We start from the raw sequence: 19,907 nt of genomic DNA, 5'->3' as shown, positions 1-19,907 counted from the left end.
GAGAAATTAATCTGTTTATATGAAAAGTACCAATAATGTAGTATTCGTTGGTTAAAATACCTTTCAGTTTATGGTCAACATTAACGTTGTGGACAGAGGTTTTCTGTAACGCGGTTCTGGGTGCTTCTTCAAAAGTTTGGATGTGATCCTTACCTACCAGCTTCTTTTCACTGTTAAATCTGTGAGTCAGTTTTAAACTTTCTGTAAAATAGTAACGCAACTTTTCGAAATCAGTCGTAACTGGTGACATTAACCTGGAATCTAAATGTTTCATATGTGATACAAGCACTACTTCGTAAATTCCTTGACATCTTTTTCTGCATCTACGTGATTACTCTGTAGTTTCGAGGCAAGTGCCTGGCAGAGCGTTCATCGACCCACCTTGAAGCTATTTGTCCACCGTTACACTCTATAACAGCACCTAGGAAAAACAAATACTTAATTTTTTGTGTGTGAGCTGTGATTTGTCTTATTTTACGTAGGTGTATTTTCGCATTCGGAGTAGAATGCCGATGACTGAAATTTCGTGTAAAATCTCGCTGGCTCGAAAAACGCCGTTTTTTTAAATTATTGCCACCCTAGCTTACGTATCATACCCGTGACACTCTCTCCCGTATTCGCGATAATACAGAACGAGTTACCTCTTTTCGAACTCCGTCGATCCTAGCTGATGCGGTTCCTACACCGCACAGCAGTGCTCCAGAAGAGGGTGTACAAGCGTAGTGTAGGCAGTCTCTTTAGTAGACCTATTGCATTTTCTCAGTGTTCTCCCAATAAATCATAGTCCTCGGTTTGTTTTACCCCTAACATTATCCGTGTGATCTTTAAGCTTAAGCTATTCGCAATTACATTTCCTAAGCATTGAGCTGAATTTACAGCCATTAGATTAATGTGATTTATTGTGTAACCGAAATTTAGCGGATTCCTTTTGGTAATTACGTGGATGGCTTATTAATTTTCACTTTTTAGAATCAATTGCCACTTTTCGCACCATACATATATATTGCGTAAAAAGGTTTTGGAATCTCCTGAAAGTTTTGTTTGAAAAACCCCGTCCGAGATGTCATAGATGACTGCTGATCGTCAACAATTATTTTAATGTCTTTTCAGCGTAGTTATAAGGACGCCGAAATGATCGGCAGCAGTCCCTTCGGTCAGTTCGCCTGCCAAAACACTTGTAACCGCTTGCTTCAGTGCAGTCTCGGACCTCTGTCCTTGACCCTTACAGACACGCGTTATCTTAAACCTTGGCATCTTGCCTTAACAACAACAACAACAACAAATTACTTATGTGGCTCGTATCATCCAGCTTCTGTATGGAGCACATGCTAGCCGACCGACATACCACAATGCAGAGAAAAGAATCGGTTTGAGTGAGAAGAATTTTATTATTATGATACAGTCCACATTAGACTATTTAAATGATAATCTTAGTATTATAATATTACAACTTACCTTCCACATTACAAACCAATGTTAAAAATTTCACGTTCACCAGCTTCGACGATCAAAAGAAATAAAATTTACTAGTGATGGAAACTCAACACCCACATTCCTCAGGTTCTATCCGATGGTGGAGTGATGTCTCCCTTTTATTCTAAGCACTGCATACGTCCGCTGTTTTTCAGCAGTCACGAGAAACACCAACTGGCCCGTACCACCAGGCGCCCAAAACTAGCTTCCGTTCCCCTATCGCCGTTTGTAATCGCAATATTCATTTTAAATAGTCCAGTATTTTTGAGCATTAATTGACGTTAATCCGTTTGACAGAACAAAACTGTGGACACCATGCAACGTATTTTCTTTACCTTAAATTAATTTATCTGTCGTATTAATATGCAACATTGACAACTCTGATGCAGGTGTCGGTGATTCTCGAGATTCAGTACCACGTATAGTAAAATGAAGTGAGTACAGTAGGTTCGTAGAAACTGTAACGAGAGCCGTTCAAAAGGTTAAATCATACTCGGAACTTAATTACGGTTGTAAAAACAATAAATAAGTGACAGATAGACAATTTAAGGACATTTTTAGGAGATTGCGAAAAAGTAACGTCCAAGAACCATTCACTCTGTTGAAATTAAAAGAAGGTACAAAAGCCAATGAGCAGGTATGCCAATAGCGTGTCGTCTCACTGCTACGAGATAACAGGCCGAGGAGACAAGGAAGACACTGAAACACAAAAGCGATGACGGGGATGGAACGCATAGAACTTGTGTCAGTCCAGCGCTCAGCCTGGTGAAATCTAAGACCTACGACAGCGTCACTGTGAGGTGCCAGAGATACAGCCGATTACGAATTGAAAGAGTTTGTACATTCTGGCGAACTGCTCAGAGTCAGTTTCAATGAAGCCTTAATCCTACTATTATCTTCGTGTCAACGTGACCCGAAAAGGAATTTGCTCTTCTGTAACTCTTTAATATTGGAATTGTATTGTTCCAAACTCGACGAATTTGTTTTTCTCAACATTCTAAATACCTTAAAACTCAAATGTAAAAAACTGTTTTTCACCCCCTTGATAAAACTTAATTTTATTACATTTGTGTTCCTCTGGTCAGTATGATCCAGGGGGCTTAAAATTTCACAGAATGTACAAATGACGAGTCAAGTTTTATTTCTACATGCTTGAGGCACATGCACAACGGCTTTTTTGGAAAAAGTAAATATCTGATTTCTTGTTGTTGAAAGGTACAAACGTTACATGACACGGCAAGCCGCTGATTGCGTTTCAATTATTATAGTACATTGTCACTAACAATGACATTTTGTCAGATGTTCTTTCCAGTGACCAGTTGGAAGCACTAGTAAGTGCATCTAACAGCAAGGAGAATATTTTTGAAGTAGTAAATCACACCAGTGATTACAACATTCATCCTTTATTTGATTCGGAAGACATGGAGATACGGATACCTGAAATGAGAATGTACAAGCTATTCAAGTGATTCACTCTCAAATAACAAAATCACTTTGAGCTTAGAGTAAGTGAAATGGTCTTTTCAAGTTATGATGAACGATAACGTTCAGAGTATTTTGGTGGAAATGGCTAATATTGAGGGTCGAAGATTTTATGGGAATAGATGGAAAGCATTAGATGAAATTGCAGTGAATCCCTATACTGGCCAGTAACAACAGGCCAATACAGGACTCCACTGCAATTTCATCAAATGCTTCCCACGCGCCATGTCATGGATTGCGCGGCCTCTCCCGCCGGAGGTTCGAGTCCTCCCTCAGGCATGGGTGTTTGAGTCGTTCTTACAACAAGTTAGTTTGGTTTAACTAGTGTGTAAGTTTAATAAGTCACAGCCGCAAAATACTAACGTGAATTCTTTACAGATGAATGGAAAAACTGATAGAAGCCGACTTCGGGGAAGATCAGTTTGGCTTCCGTAGAAATGTTGGAACACGTGAAGCAACAGTGACGCTACGACTTATCTTAGAAGAAAGATTAAGGAAAGAAAAACCTACATTTCTAGCATTAGTAGACTTAGAGAAAGCTTTTGACAATGTTGATTGGAATACTCTCTTTCAAATTCTGGCAGGGGTAAAATACAGGGAGCGAAAGGCTATTTACAATTTGTACAGAAACCAGATGGCAGTTATAAGAGTCGAGGGGTACGAAAACGTAGCAGTGGTTGGGAAGGGAGTGAGATAGGGTTGTAGCGTCTCCCTGATGTTATTCAATCTGTATATTGAGGAAGCAGTAAAGGAAACAAAACAAAAGTTCGGAGTAGGTATTAAAATCCATGGAGAAGAAATAAAAACTTTCAGGTTCGCCGATGACATTGTAATTTGTGAGAGACAGCAAAGGGCTTGAAAGAGCAGTTGAACTGAATGGACAGTGTCTTGAAAGGAGGATATAAGATGAACGTCAACAGAAGCAAAACGAAGATAATGGAATGTAGTCGAATTAAGTAGGGTCATACCGAGAGAATTAGATTGGGAAATGAGAAACTTAAAGTAGTAAAGGAGTTTTGCTATTTGGGGAGCAAAATAACTGATGATGGTCGAAGTAGAGAAGATATAAAATGTAGACTGGCAATGTCAAGGAAAGCGTTTCTGAAGAAGAAAAATTTGTTAACATCGAGTATAGATTTAAATGTCAGGGAGTCGTATCTGAAAGTATTTGTATGGAGTGTAGCCATGTATGGAAGTGAAACGTGGACGATAAATAGTTTAGACAAGAAGAGAATAGAAGCTTTCGAAATGTGGTGCTACAGAAGAATGCTGAAGATTAGATGGGTAGATCACGTAACTAAAGAGGAGGTACTGAATAGAACTGGGGAGAAGAGGAGCTTGTGGCACAACTTGACTAGAAGAAGGGATCGGTTGGTAGGACATGTTCTGAGACATCGAGGGATCACCAATTTAGTATTGGAGTGTAGCGTGGAGGGTAAAAATCGAAGAGGGAGACCAAGACATCAATACACTAAGCAGACAAAAAGGACAAAATGTCTTCTGATTTGAAGGGCAAAGTGTAGAACATTTTTATAGTTTTGACAGTTACTGGGTGCTTCGATTGTTACTTTTTTTTTGTCATCTATCTACTGATTGGTTTGATGCGGCCCGCCACGAAATCCTTTCCTGTACTAACCTCTTCACCTCAGAGTAGCACTTGCAACCTACGTCCTCAATTATTTGCTTGACGTATTCCAATCTCTGTCTTCCTCTACAGTTTTTGCCCTCTACAGCTCCCTCTAGTACCGTGGAAGTCGTTCCCTCATGTCTTAGCAGATGTCCTATCATCCTGTCCCTTCTCCTTATCAGTGTTTTCCACATATTCCTTTCGTCTCCGATTCTGCGTAGAACATCCTCATTCCTTACTTTATCAGTCCACCTAATTTTCAACATTCGTCTATAGCACCACATCTCAAATGCTTCGATTCTCTTCTGTTCCGGTTTTTCCACAGTCCATGTTTCACTACCATACAATGCTCCAGACGTACATCCTCAGAAATTTCTTCCAAATTAAGGCCAGTATTTGATATTAGTAGACTTCTCTTGGCCAGAAATGCCTTTTTTGCCATAGCGTGTCTGCTTTTGATGTCCTCCTTGCTCCGTCCGTCATTGGTTATTTTACTGCCTAGGTAGGAGAATTCTTTAACTTCATTGACTTCGTGACCATCAATCCTGATGTTAAGTTTCTCGCTGTTCTCATTTCTACTACTTCTCATTACCTTCGTCTTTCTCCGATTTACTCTCAAACCATACTGTGTACTCATTAGACTGTTCATTCCGTTCAGCAGATCATTTAATTCTTCTTCACTTTCACTCAGGATAGCAATGTCATCAGCGAATCGTATCATTGATATCCTTTCACCTTGTATTTTAATTCCACTCCTGAACCTTTCTTTTATTTCCATCATTGATTCCTCGACGTACAGATTGAAGAGTAGGGGCGAAAGGCTACAGCCTTGTCTTACACCCTTCTCAATACGAGCACTTCGTTCTTGATCGTCCACTCTTATTATTCCCTCTTGGTTGTTGTACATATTGTATATGACCCGTCTCTCCCTATAGCTTACCCCTACTTTTTTCAGAATCTCGAACAGCTTGCACCATTTTATATTGTCGAACGCTTTTTCCAGGTCGACAAATCCTATGAACGTGTATTGATTTTTCTTTAGCCTTGCTTCCATTATTAGCCGTAACGTCAGAATTGCCTCTCTCGTGCCTTTACTTTTCCTAAAGCCAAACTTGTCGTCACCTAGAGCATTCTCAATTTTCTTTTCCATTATTCTGTATATTATTCTTGTAAGCAGCTTCGATGCATGAGCTGTTAAGCTGATTGTGCGATAATTCTCGCACTTGTCAGCTCTTGCCGTCTTCGGAATTGTGTGGATGATGCTTTTCCGAAAGTCAGATGGTATGTCGCCAGACTCATATATTTTACACACCAACGTGAATAGTCGTTTTGTTGCCACTTCCCCTACTGATTTTAGAAATTCTGATGGAATGTTATCTGTCCCTTCTGCCTTATTTGACCGTAAGTCCTCCAAAGCTCTTTTAAATTCCGATTCTAATACTGGATCCCCTATCTCTTCGAAATCGACTTCTGTTTCTTTTTCTATCACATCAGACAAATCTTCACCCTCATAGAGGCTTTCAATGTATTCTTTCCACCTATCTGCTCTCTCCTCTGCATTTAACAGTGGAATTCCCGTTGCACTCTTAAGTTACTACCGTTGCTTTTAATGTCACCAAAGGTTGTTTTGACTTTCCTTTATGCTGAGTCTGTCCTTCCGACAATCATATCTTTTTCGATGTCTTCACATTTTTCCTGCAGCCATTTCGTCTGTACTTCCTATTTATTTCATTCCTCAGTGACTTGTATTTCTGTATTCCAGATTTTCCCGGAACATGTTTGTACTTCCTCCTTTCATCAATCAACTGAAGTATTTCTTCTGTTACCCACGGTTTCTTCGCAGCTACCTTCTTTGTACCTATGTTTTCCTTCCCAACTTCTGTGATGGCCCTTTTTAGAGACGTCCATTCGTCTTCAACTGTGTTGCCTACTGCGCTATTCCTTATTGCTGTATCTATAGCGCTAGAGAACTTCAAACGTATCTCGTCATTCCTTAGAACTTCCGTATCCCACTTCTTAGCGTGTTGATTCTTCCTGACTAATGTCTTGAACTTCAGCCTTGTTATGTACCTATTGCTATATTTGTTCGACGATACGTGCGCAACCATTTGCAATCTTTCTTCTTCTAATTTTAACTGATTTTCTTAAACTTACACTACACTTATACTACATGAAAATAAATTAATAAATTAGTGAAGATGATTTGTTTTATTTATTCTGTTTTATCATGGTGCATTTCTTCAGGAAACTATAAATCACATTGAAGGTTTCGGGGATCATTTTCGGCAATACTCCTGGGGACGGAACTGGCCTGAATCTGATGTTATAACTTCTACCAGGGGGCAGAAACCGTTATCTAGCTAGCAGCCTCTTCTCGCAACTTATACCCTCTCTCATAACTGTATTCTTCTTCGTTAAGACAATAGCAGGTAAGTAAGAATTTTATAGCTGTCTCTGACGTGGTACTACTGCTTAATTAACTGGTCATGATGAACTGCATGTATAAGTTCTACAGAGACACTAACTTACAATGTAGTCCAGTCGCACTACTTCCTAAGACAAAAACTCTGCATCTGCGGAAACCGTAAAATTTCATTTATCTCTGGTGTGCAGAATCAGCTCAGCTGGAGAAGAGCGCATGACGGAAACGGCCGTGAGCAGTTTAATGAAACTTTATGGCATCAAAAAGTACTTTAAAAAGTGCATTACCTCATGAAGGGAGAACAAAGGCAACGCAATATGGTGGGCGGAATGAGTTCGCCGAGACTTTTTATTTTACTGTTGTGGAACGGTTTTTAATTCCGTGACACTGTTTTTTTCCACTTTTAAGTTAGAAGTCGGGCTTATTACCTGACAACAACTTGAAACATAGACGCAAACATTTATGTTAATAAGTTGTGCATTTAAAAAGAAAAAAGAAAACATTTTTTCATACTCTTTTCTGTGCACCGCTTTCATTTCAGTGGGAAGACAAGGTGCCCGCATTACGCGAGCGCGGCAGCAGATATCCTGAGCAGCTGACCCGGAAGGGGAGATCTAATAAACTTAGCGTCACACGAGTGCACCGAAAGAGGCTCTCCAGTTGCCTCGAGGATTGCCTGGCTGCTCCAGAGGGGAGAGTATCAGTCTCCCTCAGGAGTCTGGAGGACAGATTAGCGCAGCACGTCACACATTCTGCAAATGTGAACGAGGAGTTCATATTGCTCCATCATATTACTAATCAAGGCACGGGCTATGTGTAACAAGGTTGAGTATGACTTATGAGTTACTTCATGATTACGATACATACCTAAAAAGAGGGAGTTAATTTACTTTTCTGTCCGTTAAAATTACATCACTCATTAAGGCGGCATGCAAAAAATGTGAAATTTGCAGATATAAAAATGTTTAGCATTTCAACAGAACTATAGTAGGCGTAACAACATTTACATCCCGAATAAAATTGAAAGATTACGCAACAGGTGTCTCACTCATAAATCGTACTTCTGTTTTGGCTGAGTGTAAGGAGACACGGATAACACATGCCGGAATTCGGCAGCCGCGTGATAAAAATCATACAAGACTGCAGTATTGCTGCTTGTGCTGGTAATTTCCCACGACTGCCTAGCGAATATAACAGCAGTAAGGCCATACTTGTTGTATTCTCCAACAGTTTATCGATCGTAACTTCTTCTACAATACAAGAGTTGGCTGTACAATAGATGTATACGTCCGTCGATGTAGCCGGAGATGTGGTCGCTCCCGGTCGGCTGGTACTTCGATCGGCGCTGCAGTACAGCGGCTTCGGTGACATCTTCTCGGAGACTCTGCTATAGCGGTTGCCATTAGCAGCGGACGAAGACTGCCTGCCTTCGACCGGCCGGGCCTATATAGTGAGCTGGAGCCAATAGAAACCCGGCGTAGGAATCCGTGGCCGGATATGTCTCGGCGACCTCTGCAAGGAAAGGTTCCTATTTATCGACTGGAATCTTCGGCGTGTTTGCCTGATGTCTTCGCCTGTTTGGCTGTTGGTTTGTTTCTCTCATAGCGTGGCTATATGCGGTGCTGCCTGCCATTTAGGGAAACCCGATGGCAGACAGTACAATACTCAACGACTAGCAGAATCTCGATGTAGACAACGACTGGCTTTCTATAGGTCAGACTTCTTGTCCGCTCTACTGTGCAGGATCCTACAGCAACGTTACAAACTTTGCAAAACCCCGTGTGTCTTTTGAGGCGGTCTGTTGTCGATGGCTGCGATAACTTCCTCACAGGAGAGGTTGTGGGGCCACAGAGGCTTGAAGTCGTAAATGGCTTGAGTTAGAGACTGATCAATCGCCACACCTGCATTCGAGCCAATGTGTCCCAAAAATTAAATCTGACTATGGACATGGTTCACCTTGGACGGCTTAACCGTGAGTCAGGCCTCCATAAGCCTACTTAAAACCTGAGACAGTTGATGCAGGTGCTCCTCAAAGCTCTGAGTAATTATAAACGAAGGGAAACTTGACGTCCCCGAGGACTGAACCAAGTAGTCGGGACAGTAGTATCGCCCCACGTAGCGAAGTTAAGAGGTACAACATTAAACTCTTACAAGTTAAAATAGGTGGAAAATGCGGTGACACTTTTAGATTCGTCAGCTTATGTGTCTGGTAATATGTCTGATTGAGATCAGTGACCCTAAAACGCTTAGCGCCCGAAAACCACGAGAAACAATTATATACATCACAGATGAGGACGGATTCAAGTACAAATTTCTGATTAAGAGCTCTGCAGTAAACAAACGGCCTGTACCCTGTTCCCCTAGCCTTAGGAGCCGGGAAAATTTGATGAAGCATAAGGTGACATTGATGGTCTAATAACGTCATCCTCCAACAGTTGATAAGCAATATGACGAAGCTCTTTCAGTTTCGTAGGTGACAACCTATACGGGGTATGTCTCACAGGGACGGAATCAGTTAATCAAAACTGACGTTTAATGCGATTGGTAACACCTAGCCGGTCAGTAAGAACTTCAGGAAACTGCTCTAGAACGTCAAAAACACGATTTCTCTGAGTAGGAATTAGATGGACCAAATCAAAGAGACCCTCTTGTCCATCAACCGCACGAGTACCATTTTGCGCTTTATGGTAGCAAAACTGAATCTCAACATTTGCCTTAAATTTGGGAAAAAAGAAAATATGTTGGCGCTCAACATAATTAATAACACAATGAGTTCCAAGCAAAGAATCATCGGGGTAGTAAGTCAAGGAAAATTTACCTATTTCAAGTTTCAGACAGTACTGGGCAAGGATAATGGAAATAGAAATGAGCGCTTGGCGTCATTGGCCGGGAGGCTCCTTACGGTTCAGGTGCGGCCGCCTTGATTCAGATCTTATTACATCCGACGCCACATTGGTCGACCTGCGCGCCGGATGGGAATGAAATGATGAAGACAAGACAACACCCAGTCCCTGAGCGGAGAAAATCCCCGACCCAACGGGGAATCGAACTCGGGCCCCTTAAGGATGGCAGTCCGTCACGCTGACTATTCAGCTATCGGGGCGGACGTGCAAGAACAGGCAAAACACTAGCATTAGCGGCTGTAGATTTATCATTGGCACAGATCATTGGAAACGTTTCAGATGGTTACCCTGACCCAGGAGACTTGTGAGAAGCCCTGCACCGTCTTGGAGAAGAAGTGTGTGTGCATTTTTGTGGCAGCGAACACGCCGAAGCCATTTCTTCAGTTTCCCAAACACTGAGGTTAGCACGATACACTTCATAGTTGATGATTGCACCATGAGGAAGGATATCATAGAGAATAACCAAAATAACTCCCTTCAGAGTTCCAAAACATTGTCGCCAAGACTTTACTGGCTAAGGGCGTGGACCTGAAATTTTTCTTCGGAGGAGACTTGGCGTGGAGTCACTCCACGGAGTGGCATTTAGTTTTCGGTTCGAAGTGATGAATCCATATTTCATCGCATGAATTCATATTTCATCGCCTGTGACAGTGTTCGATAACAAGTTGTCACAGTCAGCCTCGTAACGTGCAAGCAATTCCGCAAAGATGGTCCATTGATCCTTTTTACAGTCTTTTGTTAGGCGTCGAGTAACCCAGCGGGCACACATCGTTGAGTACCCAAACTGTGGAACGAATGTGACAGCACTAGCAGCAGAGACGTCCAGTTGAGGAGCGAGGTGTCTGACTGTGATCCGTCTATCACCTCGAATGAAGGTGTCCGCATGTTCCAACATTTCAGGAGTCACAGGTATATGTGGCCGGCCGGCATGCGGCAGATTTGCGTGACCTTGTTGCCATGGTGACAGACGCCTCCCCAACTATTCACTGTGCTTTTGTTCAGAATCATATCCCCTTAGACATTATGCAAGTGCCTATGAACAATTGCAATGTTCTGGTTTTCAGCGAAGAAAAACTGAAATTCACTAACAACTCTCTGCTTGGTGCGCAACCTCGTTACAGATGTGACTTTGAAGGCTATGCATAGTGCCTTCGGCTGTCGGAACTTCATGGTACTATAGGAACTGAAAGGGGAATGGTCCATGACGGGCCAGAACAAATACCGAATTTCTTAAACCGAAACTGGCAGAGAAAAAAATGCGCTGCTTTTCTTCTTGAAGGCCCCTCGTATAAGATTTCTGATACAGCAGTTGGCCAACTCCTTCGCTATATCGCAAGCAGGTAGAACTTATCACGTGGAAAACCGCAGGAGGATTCACGTACTTACTGATCGTTGGCCGTCGCAAAAATCTGCAGGTGTGCGCCCAGCTAATTTAGTCTGGACCTTATGGCCTGTAGGTGGTGTTTTCACAAACGCCTGGGCAAAGAATGCAGATATTCCACAGTACATTGGAAATATCTATCACCTGTCGCTAAAATTTACTCTTCTACGGTCGGGTATGGACTACCACCACTGGGAACTTAGTTGCGTATTACACCGAAGCGGCAGCAGACAGAGGACTGCGCCGACTTGTTGTGCCCTACATCACTCGACACTGAGGTTCTGCGCCATCATTTCAGGCAAAGGTATGCACTGAGGTGACAAAAGTCATGGGATACCGATATGCAGATAGCAGTAGTGTCCAATACACAAGGTATAAAAGGACAGTGCGTTGGCAGAGCTAGTATTTGTACTCAGGTGAGTCAAATGGTTCAAATGGCTCTGAGCACTATGGGACTTAACATCTCAGGTCATCAGTCCCCTAGAACTTAGAACTACGTAAACGTAACTAACCTAAGGATATCACACACATCCATGCCCGAGGCAGGATTCGAACCTGCGACCGTAGCGGTCGCGTGGTTCCAGACTGTAGCGCCTAGACCCGCTCGGCAACACTGACCGTCTCAGGTCAGTCATGTGGATAGGTTTCCGACGTGATGATGATGGCCGCATGACGGGAATTAACAGAATCTGAAGGCGGAATGGTAGTTGTAACTAGACGCATGGCACATTCCGTTTCGGAAATGGTTTGGGAATTCAATCTTCAAAGATCCAGAGAATCAAGAGTGTGCCGAGAATACGAAATTTTAGGCATCACCTCTAACCACCGTCAGCGCAGAGGCCGACGGCCTTCACGTAACGAAAGAGAGCAGCGAAGTCTGTGTAGAGTTATCAGTGCTAACAGGTAAACAACACTAAGCGAAATAATGTCAGAAATCAATGTGGAACTTACGACGAATGTATCCGTTAGGACAGTGTGGCGAAATTTGGCGTTGGAGGGCTATGTTAGCAGAAGACAGATGCGAGTGCCTTTCATGACTGCACGACATTGCCGGCGGCGCCTGTTATGGACTCTTAACCATATAGGCTGGACCCTAAGCGACTGGTAAACCGTGGCTTGGTCAGGTAAGTCACGATTTCAGTGTGTAAGAACTGATAGTACGGTTCGAGTGTGGATCAGATCCCACGATCCAAGCTGTCAACAAGGCACTGAGCAAGTTGATGGTGGTTACATAATGGTGAGGGCTGTGTTTACATGGAATGGACCGCGCTTTCTGGTCAAACAGAACCGATCATTGACCGGAAATGGTTATGTTCGGCTAACTGGAGACCATTTGCAGCCATTCATAGATTTCATGCTCCCAAACAACTATGGAATTACAATGGACGACAATGAGTCATGCGCCCGGACACACTTTTTAGCGACTTCTCTGGACAGTTCAAGCTGATAATTTGGCTATCCAGATCTGCCGACATGAATCCAATCGAATATTTATGGGACATAATCGAGAGATCAGTTCGTGCACAAAATTCTGCTCTGGCAGACTATAGACGCAGCATGGCTCAGTATTTCTGCAGGCGACTACCAACGACTTGTTCAGTCCAGTCCGCAGCTCGTGGTCGTGCGGTAGCGTTCTCGCTTCCTACGCCCGGGTTCCCAGGTTCGATTCCCGGCGGGGTCAGGGATTTTCACTGCCTCGTGAAGACTGGGTGTTGGGTGATGTCCTTAGGTTAGTTAGGTTTCAGTACTTCTAAGTTCTAGGGGACGTTATCATGATTTCATACGGGATACTCTACCTGTGCTGCTAGTACATGCGCCTTTACAAGTACGACACAACATGTGGTTCATGCACGATGGAGCTCCTGCACATTTCAGTCGAAGTGTTTGTACGCTTCTCAACAACAGATTCGGTGACTTATGGATTGGTAGAGGCGGACCAATTCCATGGCCTCCACGCTCTCTTGACTTTCATTTATGGCGGCATTTGAAAGCTCTTGTCTACGCAACCCCGGTACCAAATGTGGAGACTCTTCGTGCTCGTATTGTGGACGGCTGTGGTGCAATACGCCATTCTCCACGGCTGCATCAGCGCATCAGGGATTCCATGCGACGGAGAGTGGATGGATGCATGCATCATCGCTAACGGTGGACATTTTGAACATTTCCTGTAACAAAGTGTTTGAAGTCACGCTGGTACGTCCTGTTGCTCTGTGTTTCCATTCCATGATTAATGTGATTTGAAGGGAAGTAATAAAATGAGCTCTAACATGGAAAGCAAGCGTTTCCGGACACATGTCCAAATAACATATTTTCTTTCTTAGTGTGTGAGAAATGTTTCCTGAAAGTTTGGCCGTAGCTTTTTGTAACACCCTGTATAACTAAAAGCACAGGCGTTTCTGAATTGTTACAAGCAAACGTCTTTGGATAAGTGAAAGGTATATTGGCTAATGCTATCGTGATGGAATATTACTTGCCAAGCGGTTGAAATTGTTTTCTTAACTATGTGTTAGTTATCATCTTATTGAAATCACTGCAGGGTTAACGTTCCTTAAATAATCACTGTTTTTATGGGAACACCGGCTGTTTATTAATACTTTCTCGTAGTCGATTGTGACCGCATGTCGAACTGAATTTTCGCTCCCGGGTTCCCGGGTTCGATTCCCGTCGGGGTCAGGGATTTTCTCTGCCTCGTGATGACTGGGTGTTGTGTGCTGTCCTTAGGTTAGTTAGGTTTAATAGTTCTAAGTTCTACGGGACTGGTGACCATAGATGTTAAGTCCCATAGTGCTCAGAGCCATTTGAACCATTTTTTTCTAACTGAATTTTATTTTGTTAGATGACGGTCATGTTAAATTTTATCCCAATGGGTCAGTAAACCGTTACAATTAGTGAAGCGTTTGAACAGAATGGTGACAGCGTGCTACAAGTGACGCTGCCTTCGTGGAAAGAGAGCGTGTGTGCGAGGGCGAGGCGCGCGGCAGATAGGAATCGGCGCGTTGCAGCGGCGTGGGCAGACAATCCACGTGGGCGGGACACGTGTCGGTCGCGTGCTGCGCCTTCCACTGGCCTTGACCGCATTACCGCGAGGGCGCGGACGCGGGCCCTGCTCTGGCCTGAGCTATATATACGGCTCGCGACAACTGGCCTGAAGACCGTGTGACGTCAGGAAGATAGTGCCGCGCGGGGACATGAACTAGGTGAAATCTCTCTGCCGTAGATTAGGGACCAGATATTGGATATTCGTTCGGCATACGACTGGTTGTCTCCTCAGAGATATGTTGCAAAACCCAATAAAATGGCTCTGAGGACTATGGGACTTAACATCTATGGTCATCAGTCCCCTAGAACTTAGAACTACTTAAACCTAACTAACCTAAGGACATCACACAACACCCAGTTATCACGAGGCAGAGAAAATCCTTGACCCCGCCGGGAATCGAACCCGGGAATCCGGTCGTGGGAAACGAGAACGCTACCGCACGACCATGAGCTGCGGACGCAAAACCCAATACGCACTAATGGTGATGTCAGTATGGATATGAAATAAATGGTGACGGAGCAAAGCAGTTGCTCTCATATACACTCTAAGAAAAAAAAAAGCATTATCCGAATGGGGCGGTAAACGGTAGATGTTATGTACACCTACACATAAACAAATTATTGCACTTTCAGAAAAAACTGGTTGATTCATTTTGTTCAAGAAAAAGAGATTGACAAATTGAGCAAGTAAATAGCTCATTGCTCCACCTCCGCCACTTAAGCAAGCAGGTATTCGGCTTGGTACTGATTAGAAGAGTTGTTGGATCATTCTGAGGGATATCGTGCTAAATTCTATCCAATTAGCATGTTAGATCGTTCACGTTCCGAGATGGTTTGAGGGGCCTGTCCATAATTTTCCAAACGTTCTTAGACAAGTAGAGATCTTGAAACGTTGCTGGCCAAGGTAGGGTATCGCAAGCACGGAAACTAGCAGCTGAAACTCTTGCTGCGTGCAGGCTGGCATTATCTTGTTGAAATGTAAGCCCAGGATGGCTTGCCATGATAGGTAACAAAATAGGGCGTAGAACACCGTCGACCTATCACTGTGCTTGAACAGACCAACAACTGACTAGGGCACTACTCACTGTGCCCATCAACACTGCAACGAAGTGTGTAACGACATTGTCGGGACAGCTGAGATTACTGTCGCAATGATGAACCAATGTGAGTGAAAGCCAACGATGTGTCAGAAAAAAAAAGAGTAATGACGAAAACTGCCAGGAAGTGGACCCTGAATGAAGTTGGTCATTTCATTAGTTTGTACGGAGAGAGACCAGCGTTATGGACTGCACAGTTACTGGATTCCATGAACAGAGATAAGAGGCGAAGTTTGTTAGCTGAAATGGTTACTCTTTTTAACATCTTCATGGAAGAAATCGATCAGAATATCCACGATTCAAAGAATTAGGCAAAGTTGTTTTATAGCACAGATTAATTAACACTGAGAAACAAGTGAAGTTATGTTTGAAAATAATCCTTTTCGAAATTGGAAAATTGCCTCTTAACTTCATGCAAAACATGATGTATGTTAACTATATTATTATATCGAATGTTGCAGAAGAAACGTTTAGGAATTTACAAGTCGTTCCTTAAGCCAACACAGTAAAGTCATTGAAATAAATACGCCCGTAAATGTTTCATTTATCAGATATCCTCCATCTTTGGCTTTCGAATGTCTACGGGAATAAGTGAAACCGGTGTAATTCCATTTCATCGTAATTGTTAGTTTACCAAATATTAAATAGAATAAACGCTGCTGATGCTAGAAACAGACAGACAAGTAGCCAGTCTTTAACATTAATATAACAGCTAGATTGACAATTTTGGGTCCAATTATGAAAAGTACTTCCATATCCATCGTTTTCTTTCTCGTAAAATTTCGATATTGTTTTGGATTTTCCATCACAAACTATACAATTAGATTACTGCATGCTCCGAAATCACTCGCCGGCTAATCTGCTCTTCTACCCTACACCAACACGATCGTCTACGTTCTCCGACATTAAAAGCATTAAAAGCGCAGCTACAGCCCGGCGCTCTTCCATCGCAACTTCTTCCTTCACGTACAGAACTGCTACAGACAAATCTCACTGAGAGTGACCTCTCAGATCTCTTAGATATTTTCACCTTGCTGTCTGTAAACGCTTCCGACAACTGCTCTCGCAAGAGCCTGAAACATTTACAGAAGATACTCACAAAAAACTATCAGACAGTAACTATTACCGAAAATTCGCCACTAGTGTAACAAATTCTGCCACTTCAATCTGAGAGTACTAAACTGTCTGAGAGGAAAAAACTCTTGTGTAACCGAACCCTAACAACAGTTTTGATGAATGTGGCTCAAATGGTTCAAATAGCTCTGGGACTTAACATCAGAGGTCATCAGTCACCTAGAACGTAGAACTACTTAAACCCGACTAACCTAAGGACATCACACACAGCCGTGCCCGAGGTAGGATTCGAACCTGCGTTCGCAATAGTCGCGCGGTTCCGGACTGAAGCGCCTAGAACCGCTCGGCCCCCGCAGCTGGCTGGCGAATGTGCAAAAAATTGTTATTGTAAGGGGACTGGACTACTACAGAAGTAAGTAAGACGCAAACTGCAGCGAGCAGGGGGAACAAAATAAATGTTCCGACAGTTGTCGCTGATGTGTCTCTGGTTGCGTTTTGCGCGGAAACAGTTTCCATCCGTACCATGTGTAACTTCATCAGTAGATTGAGGGGCACGATTGCAGCAGACGTAGTGAATTCTGTCGTGAAGGCGTTATCAGTTGGCTTGTGCGTTCTCCTCATTTGGACTTCTTTTCTGTGAGGTAAACTGAAAGATGAGGTCCATGCACTAGTTCCGATAAGCCACCAGGAATTAAAACATCACACTGATCCAGTATGTGTACTGATATCGAAGGAATCTCTTCAGTGTGACTAGAAGTCCTTGCAATTAGCGACTGCAAACGTGCATTGCAGCAGAAGCTGGGCATTACGAACGCTTGATGAAATAAATGGAATTTTAAGAAATGGAAGAGGAGGAGGAGATTAGTGATTAGCCTCCCGTCGGAAAAGCCGGCCCGAGTGGCCGAGCGGTTCTAGGCGCTTCAATCTGGAACTGCGCGACCGCTACGGTCGCAGGTTCGAATCCTGCCTCGGGCATGGATGCGTGTGGTGTCCTTAGGTTAGTTAGGTTTAAGTAGTTCTTAGTTTTAGGGGACTGATGACCTCAGGTGTTAAGTCCCATAGTGCTCAGAGCCATTTGAACTGTCGGCAACGAGGTCATTAGAGGCGGAGCACAAGTTCGGATTGTGTCAAGGATGGAGAAGGAAATCGGCCGTGCCCTTTCATAGAAACCACTTCGGCATTTGGCTGAAGCGATTTAGGGAAGTCAAGGAAAGCCTAAATCGGGATGGCCAGACGCTGGTTTGAACTGTCGTCCTACGGAATGCGAGTCCATATGCTGACCATCGCGCCACCTCGCTGGGTTATTTTTAACGGTTCCTGACGACATTCAGCTCTGATTCCCTGATATATGCTGCAGAGCACTCGGTGCGAAAACTGATGGTAGATTTACCAGTTTAGTTGGTTTATTGTTTCAGGTCTTAAAACAATTTGATATTCATAGTGTTGTTATGTAGTAGTCCAACTCGAATTTGGCGTTGTGTGAAGGAAATTTTAAATAGGATACAATTGGAATATTGCAGCTCAAGATTATTGGAATCGCACACACACACACACACACACACACACACACACACACACACACACACACACACACACACACACACGCAGTACACACCTCGGCTCTGTATGCTTTGAGGCACAAATACTGACATCAAAATATCTTTCCTTATTTCTTTCAAAACTAGAAAGGACTCGTTTAACGTCGTGATATTTCATATTTCGATATGCCTGTAACATATGTCTTCTCTCTTTCTTTAAAGTAGATAGTAATCCGTAAAAAAACCATAAAAACCCAACACAGCACGTCGGAGAGAAAAAGGGAACGCATCCTTCGTATTTCAAAGTAGCAAACTAACACCCACGAAAATATCTACATTATGATCTTACGCAGTGAGATAGTAAAATGAAGTTAACTGTAGTACTAGTGACTATATTTCTGAGTGACAATTGTTTTGATGACGACGAATGAGTTGTCGCCAAAGTTGACTGGTGGCCGATGCTAAATAGAAACATATAAATCACAGCAGTTTTGTTAGTAACGTCGATAAGGTGCTGGCGGCATGATCTCGATCTGCAACGACTAAAATAATTAGAAATAGGTGGTAAAAAATAATATATTGTACTTAACTGGTTGTACAGGATTCTTCGTGGCTGCTTACACATAATTGTAAACAGATAGGTATTGAAGCCTCACTTTGGCCATACTTTACTAAGCGCCTTGCTAGAGATTGCTTCCTATCAGCTGAAGGCTATACTGCTTTACTACTTGAAGTCCCGAGCAAGAGGGGACGAGAGCTCGCTAGAAACTTGATACAAGCCGCGGAGCGGCGCTGGTCGCGACTCGCGGGTCCAACGACACTGATACGGGCCGCTGTCGGTAACTGCAGCCCCTAACAAGTGTGGTATTTAACGTTGACACCACAACAATAGCCTCCTATAGTGTGAACTACGAAACGTATGTTAGGGATTAAGAAAGGCTTTAGGGTACTCACCATGATGCGTGCGTCGGGTCGTTGTCGGTGATAACCCTGACGATGTACAGCATACACGTGAGCAGCTTGAACACCAGGTTTGCGATCCTGATGCGGAGGCCTGGAACAAAAGGCAGGCAGACAGTGACACAGCACGTCGACGACAAACGCCACCAGTTGTTTCATACTTTGATGCCACTTTCAGCACTAAGAGTTATTTAGTAATTCACACTCTCACACACTCACTCACTGGTCATACCGGACTCGAGAGTCCATTACCGCAGCAACGTATTTTCTCCATCTGTCCCTGTCTTGGGTTATTTCCTTCCATTCACCTTCAATACCTAGGCTCCTCAAATCAGCCTTCACATTGTCCTCCCATCTACGCCTCGGTCTCCCCACAGGACGTTTTCCCTCTAAGTGCCCTACCAGTACTCTACGCGCTGCCCTGTCCTCACCCATTCGAGCAACGTGACCCGCCCTTGCAGCCTACGTGATTTAATACTACTGATTATGTCAGAGCTTGAATAGAGTTCGTGAACCTCTTTGTTATGCAGTTTTCGCCACTCTCTGCTAATATCATCCCTTTTTGACCCGAAAATTTTCGTCAAAAATTTGTTTTCAAATACTCGAAACGGCTTTTCATTTTGCACAGTGAGAGACCAAGTCTCACACCCATACAGCATAACTGGTAGAATAATAGTTTTGTATATTCTAACCTTTAAATTCCTAGACAATATCCGTGATGAAAGTAATCTATTCAGTAATCTATTTTCAAACTGCATGTCTCCAACTCTTAACATTTCCTGATCTACTGATGCTGGCATTCTTGTAGTAACCAGGTATTTAGTTTTGTCCTCACTTACCCTTAGACATACATCTTCACCAGCCATCATTAACGCTATTTGCTGTTACAGATTCTTTCCTATCGCTAATGA

The 19,907-nt window shown here is 43.2% G+C and overlaps 1 protein-coding gene across 1 annotated transcript in view; it reads right to left on the bottom strand.

Moving 5' to 3' along the window:
- Window positions 1-19,907, bottom strand: part of LOC126340649 (potassium channel subfamily T member 2) — a 1,715,804-nt gene that overhangs the window by 503,692 nt on the left and 1,192,205 nt on the right. The window contains exon 5 of the mRNA XM_050001706.1: window positions 18,991-19,090. Coding sequence (XP_049857663.1) covers window positions 18,991-19,090 — 100 coding nt within the window. The remainder of the gene's footprint in view (window positions 1-18,990; window positions 19,091-19,907) is intronic.

This window comes from Schistocerca gregaria, chromosome 1, assembly GCF_023897955.1.
Source record: "Schistocerca gregaria isolate iqSchGreg1 chromosome 1, iqSchGreg1.2, whole genome shotgun sequence".
In the NCBI taxonomy this organism is placed as follows: Eukaryota; Metazoa; Arthropoda; class Insecta; order Orthoptera; family Acrididae; genus Schistocerca; species Schistocerca gregaria.
This window is presented reverse-complemented; position numbering and strand designations above follow the sequence as displayed.